Genomic DNA, 13,795 nt, shown 5'->3' on the forward strand with positions numbered 1-13,795 from the left:
ACGAGATCCTTTATTTGTGGTTGAAGCCTTTTTTTTTGGCGAATTTGCCCCCCCCCCCATGTGGAAAATCCTAGGTACGCCACTGGTGTGACTGTAGCATTACTGACCACTGATGATGGTATCTATCATGGTTACATAAAGGGAATTCAAAATCGAGGTCTGGTGATACCATTACTCCAAAAGCTATAAAACACTACGAAATATGACTAGATAAATACTTTAAAGAACAAGCCACGTTAATATAAAAGGAATATATATTATGAATAGTTTATTATCAGTTTTTATGTATATGTTTGTAAGTTATGAAAACTTATTCAGGTAAATAAATGGGTTTTTGAGGAAAATGATGCGGAATTTTGCATGCTATTATTACTGGTCATCGCAAAGGCCCTATGCACAAAATTTTCATAATGCTTTGAGTAATTTATCTGGGATATCGAACGGTTACAGATCCCAAGCAATCGCAAAACGACAGTAAAATCACAATTATCATTTGATAAAATTAAGAAGAATTGCTAGTAGGTCTTAGTGCCCCCTCCTCTCCAAAAAAAAATAGTATAAAAAGGTTATACTCACATTAAGTACAAATTTTCAAGTTGAACCGGACCATATCAATCAAACAAGCAGCATTCACATCTGTTTATTGCAATATATTGCGTCCATAAACCTCTTATAGTATGGATGATTAAGAAATAGTTTTGAAAAAGTATGAAACGATGTATATTTGTAATATTGTGATTTTATGGGATGTAAATATAAAAACCACATCTATTTACATAAACCATATTTTATCTTATCAAAAGATCTAGTTCATTATCTAGTTTCTTGTTTACATTATGATATCCGCATTTGTTTCAAACCACTCCACTCAAATAAATGCTCGACCACAGTAAACAAAAAAATGTGAATCACAATAAATCACCGACATGCTTTGACAACTTTGATCAAGACTGCCCTTTGCCACGAAACTAAATTTAATGTTTGAATATTATTTCGCAACATCGCCTAGTTTATACAGAACAGGTTTGTAAAGCAGATGATCATCGCTTTCAATTTCTATAATAATCATGATAATGGACATATTGAATCGCGGTCGAACAAACGCCAATTTTAGGGCTTCTATAGGGACTGCGCCAGGGAATTTTGATGGGGGAGGGGTAAGATAGCCTACTTTTATTGCTCTATGGAATTAGCTTATTCACAGAGTTACACCACAGTTGCCATGTAGGACCTATACATCTCTTTTTAATGCTGTTATTTATTTTCTCTTCGCCCCCCCCCCTTCACTTTTCGAAAGATCTTAGGAGTACTTACCAGAGTAGTGAGTAAAATATCGATAAACTTGGTAGTGACCCATTGGCTTCTACGTCACTTCAGTATCAATTTCGGTTTGCAAGGTAAATGCGTTGGACCATGGACCTACTACTCTGTCCATGGTTGGACCGAGAGCAGATGATTAAGAGTCCTCGCATTATAGAAGAGACTCAATTGTGAATAAATTGTTGTAGTAAAAAACAATGATTTTACTTGTGAGAAGGGCCCCAGTATATGTATTACTATGCATACAAAATCGTAACTTTTTTCTTTTTGCCAGGGAATATGTATTATGCTACGCGAACTCTCCCCCCCCCCCCCCTCCCGGGGCTTTTTCATCCACTTACTTTGAATTAAGACAGATTATCCGTCAGATTTTGAATCAGTTTACAAGTCTTGTGGGGCGTTGCAAGAAACTTGCGATCAGTTGAAAGTCTATTTTTTTCTCGAAATTTAAGCATATGCCATGTTATTAATTGCAAATTTGCTATTGATTGCTAATATGCTCCATGAAACAAGTAGTGTGACTTGATTTGCTATAGTTAAAAGTGATCAATCAATCGTAGTATTGCCACAGAATATTTGTGATTGATTGCAAATATTTTCTTGCAACAGCCCCTTGGACTTTATTTTTCAAAGTTTCACTTCAATATTTGAGCCAAGAGAGAGAGAAAGAGAGAGTTGCGGATTTAATCGAGCGACCTTGCCATTGTAAGGGCTAGAATACCAAATCTTGTTGCAGAATATCCAACATCGGCGAAAACGTAAATACACGATGACACACACATACACAGTCACACCCACCAACAACCATCGAATCTGACACACGCACACGTGCGCGCGCACTACTATCTTAATTTTCCGTTTATGATTACAAAGAGCTCGTGGTAAAGATGAATATGATTCAGCAAAAACAGTGCATAAAACAAAAAATAACCAATAAAACTATCAACAATTTTTAGTCTCAGAGAAGTAGCTGTGTTAGAAAGGCATAGTCCTGTATTGAAAATAATAAAAAGAATGTTCATTTTTATTTGCGAAACAATCTAAACATTTATCAGAAAATAAACATCCCGTAAAATAATATGACGTATTGTGTGGGTATATATTGATTGTGTAATTTTGGATAGTACGTGGGTGTAGACCGACACGGTCTAAAGGTTTCCATTTTTAATGATTTCACTTACTCGACTCGAAATAATTCCAAACCTAAGTAATATGACATGATTTCTATATCGAAAGCCTGACTTCGACTCAAACTCGAAATCATTCCACGACCCCAAACAACATGACTTGATCCGTCGATGGCTTCCATTGGAAACCATTACGACCCCCAAAATATCATCACATAACTCTTTATCAATGACAACGGTTCTGATGTAAATTTGAAAAGCAAAAACAAAAGAAGAAGATTTTCACTACAAAATGCAGATCAAATTGGGAATTTGAAAAGAAAGAAAAATTGAGGATTCAATAGAGAATTAATGTCATTGGGTGACATTTTTCCAGAATACCTGGGGGTACTGCCTATGGAGAATATTACACACAGCACCCCCACTTCCCAGGGCCATACGACTCGACTGGAAATAATTCTCAAATCTTAAATAACCCGAGTCCACCTCTATACACCAAAACATTCAACCACTCGACTCGACACTCAAAATTAATCTTATTTCAATAGCGTGACTCAATCTCTATCAAAGACTTTATTCACTTAGTACGTCGACTTGAAATCAAGGACTTGACTTTATCAACTCTACTCGAAACCCCAAATAACCCGACTTGGACTCTACACTTCAATGACTTGGCTTACTTCACTCGACTTGAAACCATTCTGAACCCCAAAACAATTATCTATGATTCGACTTATATCAAGTACATAACAATGACTTGACTTACTAAACTTGACATGAAATCATTCTGAACCCTTAAATACCTGGCTCGACCCATAATAAAAATCCTCGTCCAACCTGGATCAAAGTGAGAGTGGAATGAGATGAAAGGTTTATACCATCATGCGGTGGAAATCGGTTGTGATTTAAGATGTGTGACTATAGGGAAGCAAAATTCAACTGATTTTCGGAGAGTTATTTGAGGTGTCACGCGCGTAAAACATTCCCCATAGACCTGTGTGTTAAAATGGCACTTAAGAAAAATTCATAAAAAATAAATATTAAATTAGACGGTCGAATGTTTACTACCTTTGGATAGGATATATATCTGACATTCCATGTCTGACCAGAGAAGGGTATCGTAGCCAGCTCATTTTAAAAATAAATTGCCATTTATGAAGATAACTATGATGGCATCAAATTCATCAACTGAAACAGTAAAATAGCCCCAATTCTTCCGCCAGTCAAAAAATAGTTCCAAATCATCGATATATCTTCCCAATTTGGGCAAAGGAAGTTCAGTAGTTACCATTTCTAGAATCAGTGATAGATTTTGAATCATATTCATACACGTTGACCAATCAGCAATATCAAATTAAAAAAATTCGAATGGGTTGGGTCGAACGAATATCTTTAGCCCTCCTGATGTAATTAGGCTCGTGGCTCCTTGAGAAGTTCGGTTTAGTGTCTGAGAGTTCCAATCGGATCATTGTGGTACAATGCCCCAAGATCGCCAAACTCAATATTTTCATACATAACATGAGCCATCATTCGATCACTGGGGATGACCTGGGTCATATCGCCTGTGTTAGTGTATTCTGCTTCACGATAGGAACGAGGCCGCAAGTAGTCCTGGTTCTGTTCCAGTTTATCAGGTTCTGGGTAAGGACTGGTCCTTAGCTCGACTTGAACTGAAACAGGTTCACCGCTGTTGTTTCCGGTATTCGAAATTTTGGCAGTGCCGCTTTTCCTGAAATTAAAGAAAAGAATATCGTTCTTATATTTTATTTTCTTTACGAAGATTGGTCCATCCCTACCCCTTAAGTCTTGTGTGTGTTAGTTTTTAAAACATTTTCTCAAAATTCCATTGGTTTTTTATACATCAAGTAAAAATAACCTGTCCCCCATTTTATCCCATACCTACCCAAGCCAATGCAGGAAGGAAGGAATTTGAAAGTGATACGATACTCTCCTAAATATAGATGTAAGCTATGTCATGCGAGGTGCAAGCAAAGAAAATTGTCATTTACAACATGTTCAGGGCAGTTTTCATACTGTTAATATGCTCAATCTTTGTAGTGTGAAGATATTTTCACACTGTGGACACCTCGACGTTGTGACTGTGCACACCATGTTCACATGGTCCATTATGTGGATATTTCATTCACACTGTTAAAATGCTCAAATTTAACAATGTGACGGTGTGTTCACATTGTGTTCCACACTGAACACACCGTGGCACACACTGTGGGATAGTGTTTTTTTTTTCAGTAGGATATATTAGGAGGAATCTTGGAAAATGGGGTTGTGAATAATAAACAATAAATCACAATATAGACTAAATATCTTGAAATGTGCATCTTATTTCCCAAGTATGTTAAACACGTAAAACAGAACTGCACTATGAAAGTGATTTATCATTTTCTGCGTATGTTTTGTACAATGTATAATCACGGAGTGTTTCTTTCAAGTCATGATCTATAATTGACGTTGACCATCATAGAATCAAAGTAGACACCTTTGAAGAGAATGTCATTCAGATTGAGACTGACAGTGAACATCTAGTTCATCCATCTCTTTGTACAGGTCTATGATCTGAGAATCCAACTAGGGATTAATATAGGAAAATAAATTTTAATGGCACGTTGCAAGAAACTTGCATGTAATAACTAATGGAGCACAAGTCCCCAAATCAAACCCAAGTTTCCCTTTAAACTTAAATTTTCAGTTGAACGCATGTTACATCCATTCCTGCTACGAGAAACGCTCGATCAATAAAGCATAAATCAAGCGCAATCTTCGCAATTTATTCAAAATCAAACATGGTAACTTACACGTTAGATTAGGAGGTACGTGAACAATTCCCTTACATACCTTTTTGTTTTGAATACGCCTATAATTGCCATCAAAAGAACGACAGCAAGAAAGGCAATGGAGACACCACCAGCCAACACGATGATAAGCATGTAGTTTGGAAGGGATCCAACACCTTTATTGGGTTGAAGAAACAAAAGGAAACGAAAGACAAATGTTTTGATGCTGTATAATTTTACTTGTTAGTTTAGTGGTCAAGACTGATTTGTCGTAGTTTGTATATATTTCCATATTAAGTGCACTTTGTCAAAAAAAAAAACGGACCCCATTCATTGCCATTGGGAAATAAATCATGTCGGTTTTCATGGGCTATCCTGTCAAAGTATTTCGATACTTAATGTTATAATGTACCTTATTCCTGACAAATAAAATCAATCTTGAAGATACCGCAAGGTTCTCATATTTTCGTTCACCCTACCCCTTACCTTATCATAATCATATCCTATTCTCTATAGCAGGTGACCAGTAAAGTGAATACATTACTATTATATCCTCCGATTTCTTATAGAGAATGGTGGAGAGTATAATATCGCACAATTATGTGGGAAGATTTCCACGCAAGACATGAATTAGTGTGGGACAAACAAATGTCTTATCTTTTAGTGACATTTGAAAAAAATAATCGGTATCGAATTAAAAAACAATACAAAGCATGACACATGTTTATTTGGACGAGTTAAAGCCCCACACACCGATCCCGTCTCAACTATTTGAGTTGCATTTTTCCTCGAAGTAACCGTTTTATTAAATGCAAATCTTACGCCCCCTGTACGGGGAGTCTAAATATAATATGAACAGGGATCAATATTTACGAATCATGTACCTGATGTCCCTTCGTCAAGTGGTGTCGTTTCAAGGGTTGTCATCGCATCCATGGTGGAAGTTGCCATCAGATAGAACGGGATGATGACGGTGATGAAAGGACGTTGCGACGGTGAATATGATCAGTCGTGGTCGCTACAATGTTAGGCAATGAAACAAATGAAAGCAAGGCAGGAAACTATTTCTTTTCCATGTATGAAAAAAAACGAATTACAGAGACCGGGGCAATAATATTTCAGTGAATTGAGTAGGATTTCAATGTGAGAGGGTGCCCCTCACAAAAAAGACATTTCAAGTCTTTACCGTCCAGAAATAAAGCTTGTATACGTATAATCGGCTCTACCATATCCAATCGAGTTTTCACAAGACTGTGAGAAGTGAAAAGTTGGAAAACGAGGCAGCTATGCTCAACAAATGATCTTTGGAAGAATGGACAAGAACAGATTGTATAGGCCTACAATTCATCACAATCAGAGAAAGGATACTTTAAGTTGATAAATTGGTGTAATGCGATGCCTTGCTCATATGGTATAAGGTCATCTGTACGGAGGCTCGAATTCCAAACTTTCATGTTGTCTTTTTTTGTCTGGAACCCCATATCAAGACCATCGTAAATCTGCACAATAACTGATTATAATGCAATCAACCTCTCCTTTCATAACTTAAATATTAAATTATTTTAGTTAGAATTATGGTAACTATCATGGCAATAGGGCCAAGCATCCCGTTAATGACGAATCACGATCAAGACTTACATGGTAGGTAGCAATAAGTATTGTGAAGTTGCCATAGTTGTATAAGTTTGAAACGGGTCCGAGGATAAATTGATCCCATGTACATAATTCGCATCCCATTGGATAGGCTAAGCCTATTATACATGTTTAAAGTATTCCGATTCTAATAAGTTCCCACTTCCAATCAGTCGAATATATTGGACTCCATTGAGCAAATAGGCCTATTTGGGCTGGTATAGACCGGTACGCATGCAAGGTAAACCTATTCGGTGTAATTAAACAAGATTGGGGCCAGTATATATTATCTTGATAGCAAATCCTAATTATACTTACATGGTACTCCTTAAAAAGTATGGTGCTTGAAAGTGGAAACTTAAAAAGTGGACCTTCCTTCTTATAAAAAGTAAATCCTCTCTCCTTTATCACAATGATCCTGATAAAAAAGTCATTTCTTTTCCGCTTGTCTTAATTTTGATATGCGTTTTGTAGTTGAAAGGTTGATTTAGGCCTATATTTGTCATGCGGTGTGGATCTCTACATACCGTATCTATTTCCTTGTTGTTTTATGAAAATTTCATGTAATCTATTAGACGAACAGTCCCTCCATGTTAATTAGCATTACCACGAAACCAAGAAAACATATTTGCCATGATTGATAAATTGTTTACAATTTGAATAATAATTTCAAACGCATTATACAGTACTCAAGGTCGAGGGCGGTGGTACGAGGGAAAGGGTCGACATAAAAAGAGGAGGAAAAAAAAGGAGCAAAATTATCAAAGGAGAAACATTGACTTGGTAAATAACACTATTTATTCAAGGAGGAAAAAATGTTACACCCCTTAGGCCTTAATACCCGTCTTGCTCCCCTCCCCCATCGAAATATTTGGTTTTAGCTGGTACGGCAGGTATCGAAAAACATAGGCGAATGATATTAGGCAGGAAGAAAAGCAATTGGTCTATGTTTAAGTCAATCCAAAAAAATTAGTGATCTTCGTGCAATTATTTCTGAGCAGCAATGACTTGTCTCTACAATCTTATTACACAGTTTTCTTTGCAATTAATCGTCTATGCTATTCTTAGGAATTGTAGTATTGTAGTATTGTGTGAGTAAAAGAAAATACTTGACACTTCACAAATCCCCAATTTAAGGAAAAATATGTCATAAACACATAGTCATTATATATGATTGGATAGAGTATCTTCTCTCAATTAACTTGATACCATACATGCCATATTTATGAGGTATGTGTTAACGCTTGGATGATCAGGATGTATTCTTTGCAGTGATGTAAATTTAGATTTGCGCCAAAATATGCAGTGAATGAATTCCAGATGCCAATGATGTCATAATCCTACATGAGTTAGTATTCATTTGCAAATCCCTTTTCAATTAAATTAACTTGAGAATTGATACTGAAATAATAGCAGGGCCCGCTGGTAGAACAGTTTTCGAAACTGAAGTGGCTACCCTGGGTAAATATACCTATATTATTATTATTATTAAATGTGTTTATTGAATAATTGAAATGTAAATTACTGAAAAGGTGTTTTGAAATGGATTTTAATACAACTCTTGTAGGATTATGACATCATTGGCATCTCAATTCATTCATTATGTACCGCCATGCCATAGTTTGGCGCAAATCAAAAATTACATCCCTGCAAATAATTCCTCCTGATCATCCAAGCGTTAACACCTACCACAAAAATATGGTTTCAAAATATTTGGGAGAAGATGCTCTTTCCATTCATGTATAATGATAATGCATTCATGACATATTTCTTTTATTTTTGAGGTGTCAATTTTTTTTACTCACACCATTGAGGGTCAGCAAAATGCAGTTGCTGCTTGTCAACCCTTATCTATCTGAGAATTTGGACAAACATTTGTGGGGAGGGGGGGGGGGCAATGAGCGACCTCTTTCGTATAGACCCTTCCTATTCATTATTGATTCTTTGATATAGATGAAAACGTGAATAAATTGACTCGAAAACGAAAAAAAATAGGTTTGCTAAAATAATTGAGACTAAAATGCCGTGAAATATTTTGAAACCGTAGGCCTAGAAAGGGCCGAGTAACGATTTCTGGCGACCATAGTAAGATTAACAATAGGCACCCGTTTCACTAGAAAAAAAAATCAATCATAATTATAGATTGTTTCTACGTAATACCATTTATTTATATTATTTTGCATATTACTGTAAAGAATTATCACAATTCACTTAAATCATTTAAAATCAGTGTCGTGCTGCATCAACTAATAGGCACGATAGGTCACTTATAACAATAATGTAGAACCTTGCAGCTTTGCAAGCGAAAGATTATCAAAATAGGTTAGATATCACGATTGTGAAAAATTGAAGATTCCTCACGTCACAAGATCACTCACATGAACCCTTTCAGTGATGTTGGAACTTACAAAATTCACATATGGGATATCATCGAGAAGGGCAATATTTATAAAGGTTGCTTGTCTAATTCTCTAACTAATTTGTATTGTTTCTGTATTTGATGGTTAAACCAATATTAATATTAAACTGTACAATAATGTATTGAATCCCCGGCATGTACTCGCTCTCTGAACTGAAGGTTCTTATTCGTCAACGATGGTTAGGGATGAAGAAATGGAACAGAACAGAATCAGATTCACATTTATATGAATTTACAGGCAAATTTTCAAGCCGTAAATCTGTCCATTCTTTCATTTCAGGAATACTAATACCTCGGTCACATTTGCTCTTCGGTGGCCGTACGGTGAGTCGAAAACAGCACTTTTATTGATTTTTATTCAAACCATGTATATGTAGCTATTACAAAAAAAATGTCAAAACGGCTGTTTTCGACTCGCCGTACGGCCGCCGTAGAGCAAATGTGACCGAGGTATAAGTCTTCTGATCAATTACCAAAATTCTACCCGTATGTTTGGTGGGTACATACTCAATTGTTAAATCAAATAGACGCAGATATCAATCATAGTAATAATAAACAGTTCTTGTATAGCGATTATAACATTATTATGATTATAACGTCTCTGAGCGGTTCAAAAGGACTTATTACAATGGATTTAGTTTGGTGGTCGTAATATATATTTACAGCGTACTCGCATAATTAATTCCTGTAAGGTACACATTTACCCGCGTTGAGTGCAGCACAATGTGGATCAATTTCATGATTTTGACATGCTATTCAGAAAATGATATAACAAATTAACCATTTTGTCTTTTACCTCTCTCTTTTGTCCCCTCACTCATATTTGACACTTTTAATAAATTTTACTATGTCTATAATAAAAACTAGACTGCAAATTGCAAAACTCTGTGTCAAATAAAATGCGGCAATGGTAAATAATGAATCTAGTCTCACTACTTCAGACTCTACACTATGCGAATTGCAACAAAAAAATGTCTGTGCATGCATACTATAGGCATAGCAGCCAAGCAGCCCCCTTCCACATCTGTACGCCAGTGACTGCAACGAATATACTATCGAAGGCTTTTGATGTTTGGCGTTTACCTACATTGGATCTAATACGTGAAAATCTACGATATATGAAACACGATATATTATGTAACAATGATTCTAAATGATTTTAAATGGTAAATCATGAAGAAAACAGAAGGGGAAACCAGCAAGATGCAGCTTGTGCTGGGAATACCCGTGATGATTCAAACTTAATTCAAATTAAATATGACGAGCATTATGAAAAAATGTTATATGACATGCAATAGAATATGAATTTAGAGCGAATCTAATTCATGAAAAGGGGATAATGGAATTATCAGTGGTCTGTTTTATAAATCTATAAAAAAAAAATGACAAGCCAATCAAAATCACTGTTTGGCAGTTCCTAAAAGGTAAAGTTAATGAAACCTTTAATGAAACGGGTCCGTGGTGGCATATTCCTCCTAACTTTTTTTGGGTAAATGTTGACACCCATACCTACTCAAATCAGTCAAAAAACCACTTCCAATAATTTTATTCCAGATGGTTACTAATTACGGGATACTAGTAGTGGAAATAAATAATATCAAGTATCATGCTATGCATAATAGACACATAAACAGGGAGGATTCTGATAATCTTCCCACAACTTAAAGCTATGGTAAGGGTAATGTTTTTGGAGAGGATTAATCTTACAAAAAGTAAAGAGACCATTGCATCTTAGTTCTGTTGATCGTTTCCAAATGCTGAATTTCGAATATTGAGCTAGTGACCGCCCTTTCTTAGAAATGTATTATTTTCTTCTTTAATAAAAGTGACCCGTTAGCAATTATCTTTTAAATCTATATAGTGATTAGATATAAGACAGCCTTCAGACAATAATGGTATCCTGTAAATGATCATTCTAGGGCATATGGAATTATATTTGAAGGAAATACCGAGAAATCTAAATTTATTGTTCAACCGATCAAACAAAATGTCATACCTTATCACAAAATTTATCCAATAAAGCGCATTTTTATTTGTATTCTTCACATTAGACTTGTTTTAAGGCAAACATAAAAAAAATTAAATAATCCATCTCAAAAGTGAATGGGATTACCATAATTTTTAACAGACCCTCAGTTCGATAAGGATTTAAAATGTTCTTGAATCTGTTTAGCTAATCTTCTTGGACGACTAAGTACTCATTAGGCTTATCCTTAGCTTCCGAACGGGGCCGATGTTCATAATAATGATGATTGAGGTTCTTTGGCGCCATCATGGGTGAGGGCGTCATGTCGATGGGAGCGCGTTGTTAGCCTATCCTTGACTCGTACATGTTACCCACGGCAAGTGTGGCAAGCTCACCACTCGAGGTGGTAGGATCACAAACAGAATATTCCGGTGGGAGATCATCAACTTTCGGTGTGTCTGGTAATGCTCCTAACCTACTCCCTTCAGAGGTACGGGGAATCTGTGTTGAGTATGTCGATGTGTAGTCATTAGAAAGTACATCCTTAGGAGCATCATAGATGGGATCATCCAGGCCTAATATCTTGCTTTCGGCGCATGGGTAAGACATACCTCCTACAGCACCCATTGGTAGATTGGCAGCAGAGTTGGTATTACCGTGGAGGTCGCTGGCTAATGGCAGATCCCGGTTTCTTTTATTTACAAATCTGAGAAAAAAACAAGAATATTGAGGTTCAGAATTCCTTTTTTTTTAATCATTTTTTCTCAAAAAGTATATATTGTCATCAGGTATTTACTCCTCCAGTAAATCACATGCAAACATCATTATATCATCACACAAGGGCCGTACTATACCACTGGCTTTGTGAGGCTTAATTCATGAGGGGCTGATTTCTTGGATAAGGCACATTATTTTTCTTTAGAAAATGTGAGTGAGCAAAACGAGTGAAAAAATATATCTCATTCTCCACTCTGTCACCTTCATATACATCCATCATTCCTGGCTATGTTATATTTATTTATTTGTTTGTTTTCATTAGATTATAATGCAGGGTAGGCCTGTTCAGTTATGCAAAACTGCTTTCCAAAGGCGCCCTACAGTTTAACAAATAACTCAATACCATAGCAATTCAATGTATGTAACATAATAAAGTGCAAACAGAATACGTTATTATAGAATGAATCAACAAGTATTATGGAATTATTACATCAAGTTATTCAGTGTAATTACATGTATTACAGTCAGAATTTTAATGATTTACAGTGATTTTTTAATGCATGGAGGGACGTGCATTTTTGTATATCACGAGGGAGCGAATTGAATAAGACGGCAGCAACATATTCAAAATATTTGTTTTCATAAACCGTCCTTGGTCAGGGTATTTGAAGGGGACATTGTTCAGAATATCGTGTTTTATGACTTAAATTACGTTTGCAGATAATAATAATAATCCGCTTTTATATAGTGCTTAATAAATCGGAACGACGTGTCTAAGCACTTTACATAATTATTACCCCGGTCATCGGATTCAATCAGTCATCCCTGCACACAATGTGTGCACATCCTCCACTCTCTGGGGAGTATTCCAGTTAGTCGCCGGTGAGGCGCACACAGTACTGTACAAGCTACAATGACTTTCACATCCTACCGGGTACCAATTTTGCAGTGATGTTAATTTAGATTTGCGCCAAAATATGCAGTGAATGAATTCCAGATGCCAATGATGTCATAATCCTACATGAGTTAGTATTCATTTGCAAATCCCTTTTCAATTAAATTAACTTGAGAATTGATACTGATATAATAGCAGGGCCCGCTGGTAGAACAGTTTTCGAAACTGAAGTGGCTACCCTGGGTAAATATACCTATATTATTATTATTATTAAATGTGTTTATTGAATAATTGAAATGTAAATTACTGAAAAAGTGTTTTGAAATGGATTTTAATACAACTCTTGTAGGATTATGTTATCATTGGCATCTCAATTCATTCATTAAATACCGCCATGCCATAGTTTGGCGCAAATCAACAATTACATCCCTGCAAATAATTCCTCCTGATCATCCAAGCGTTAACACCTACCACATAAATATGGTTTCAAAATATTTGGGAGAAGATGCTCTTTCCATTCATGTATAATAATAATGCATTCATGACATATTTCTTTTATTTTTGAGGTGTCAATTTTTTTTACTCACACCATTGAGGGTCAGCAAAATGCAGTTGCTGCTTGTCAACCCTTATCTATCTGAGAATTTGGACAAAAATTTGTGGGGAGGGGGGGGGGGGGCAATGAGCGACCTCTTTCGTACAGACCCTTCCTATTCATTATTGATTCTTTGATATAGATGAAAACGTGAATAAATTGACTCGAAAACGAAAAAAAATAGGTTTGCTAAAATAATTGAGACTAAAATGCCGTGAAATATTTTGAAACCGTAGGCCTAGAAAGGGCCGAGTAACGATTTCTGGCGACCATAGTAAGATTAACAATAGGCACCCGTTTCACTAGAAAAAAAAATCAATCATAATTATAGA

The 13,795-nt window shown here is 35.9% G+C and overlaps 1 protein-coding gene across 1 annotated transcript; it reads right to left on the reverse strand.

The window, feature by feature from the left end:
- Window positions 1-2,292: 2,292 nt before the first annotated feature.
- On the reverse strand, window positions 2,293-7,314 carry LOC135156024 (uncharacterized). The gene is made up of 4 exons (XM_064106911.1): window positions 7,190-7,314; window positions 6,124-6,257; window positions 5,301-5,415; window positions 2,293-4,176 (listed from the first exon to the last, which is right to left on the reverse strand). The coding sequence occupies exons 2-4, from the start codon at window positions 6,188-6,190 to the stop codon at window positions 3,888-3,890; spliced, it is 471 nt and encodes a 156-aa protein (XP_063962981.1). The 5' UTR covers window positions 6,191-6,257; window positions 7,190-7,314; the 3' UTR covers window positions 2,293-3,887.
- Window positions 7,315-13,795: the final 6,481 nt, after the last annotated feature.

This window comes from Lytechinus pictus, chromosome 11 (genome assembly GCF_037042905.1).
Source record: "Lytechinus pictus isolate F3 Inbred chromosome 11, Lp3.0, whole genome shotgun sequence".
In the NCBI taxonomy this organism is placed as follows: Eukaryota; Metazoa; Echinodermata; class Echinoidea; order Temnopleuroida; family Toxopneustidae; genus Lytechinus; species Lytechinus pictus.

What these genes read in the sequence shown, in the direction of transcription:
- LOC135156024 (XM_064106911.1), bottom strand. Translation starts at nt 6,190, where the DNA reads ATGGCAACTTCCACCATGGATGCGATGACAACCCTTGAAACGACACCA. An exon ending in ACTTGACGAAGGGACATCAG is followed by an intron (nt 5,416 to 6,123) that starts GTACATGATTCG and finishes AACCCAATAAAG; the next exon opens with GTGTTGGATCCCTTCCAAAC. An exon ending in GGCGTATTCAAAACAAAAAG is followed by an intron (nt 4,177 to 5,300) that starts GTATGTAAGGGA and finishes CTTTAATTTCAG; the next exon opens with GAAAAGCGGCACTGCCAAAA.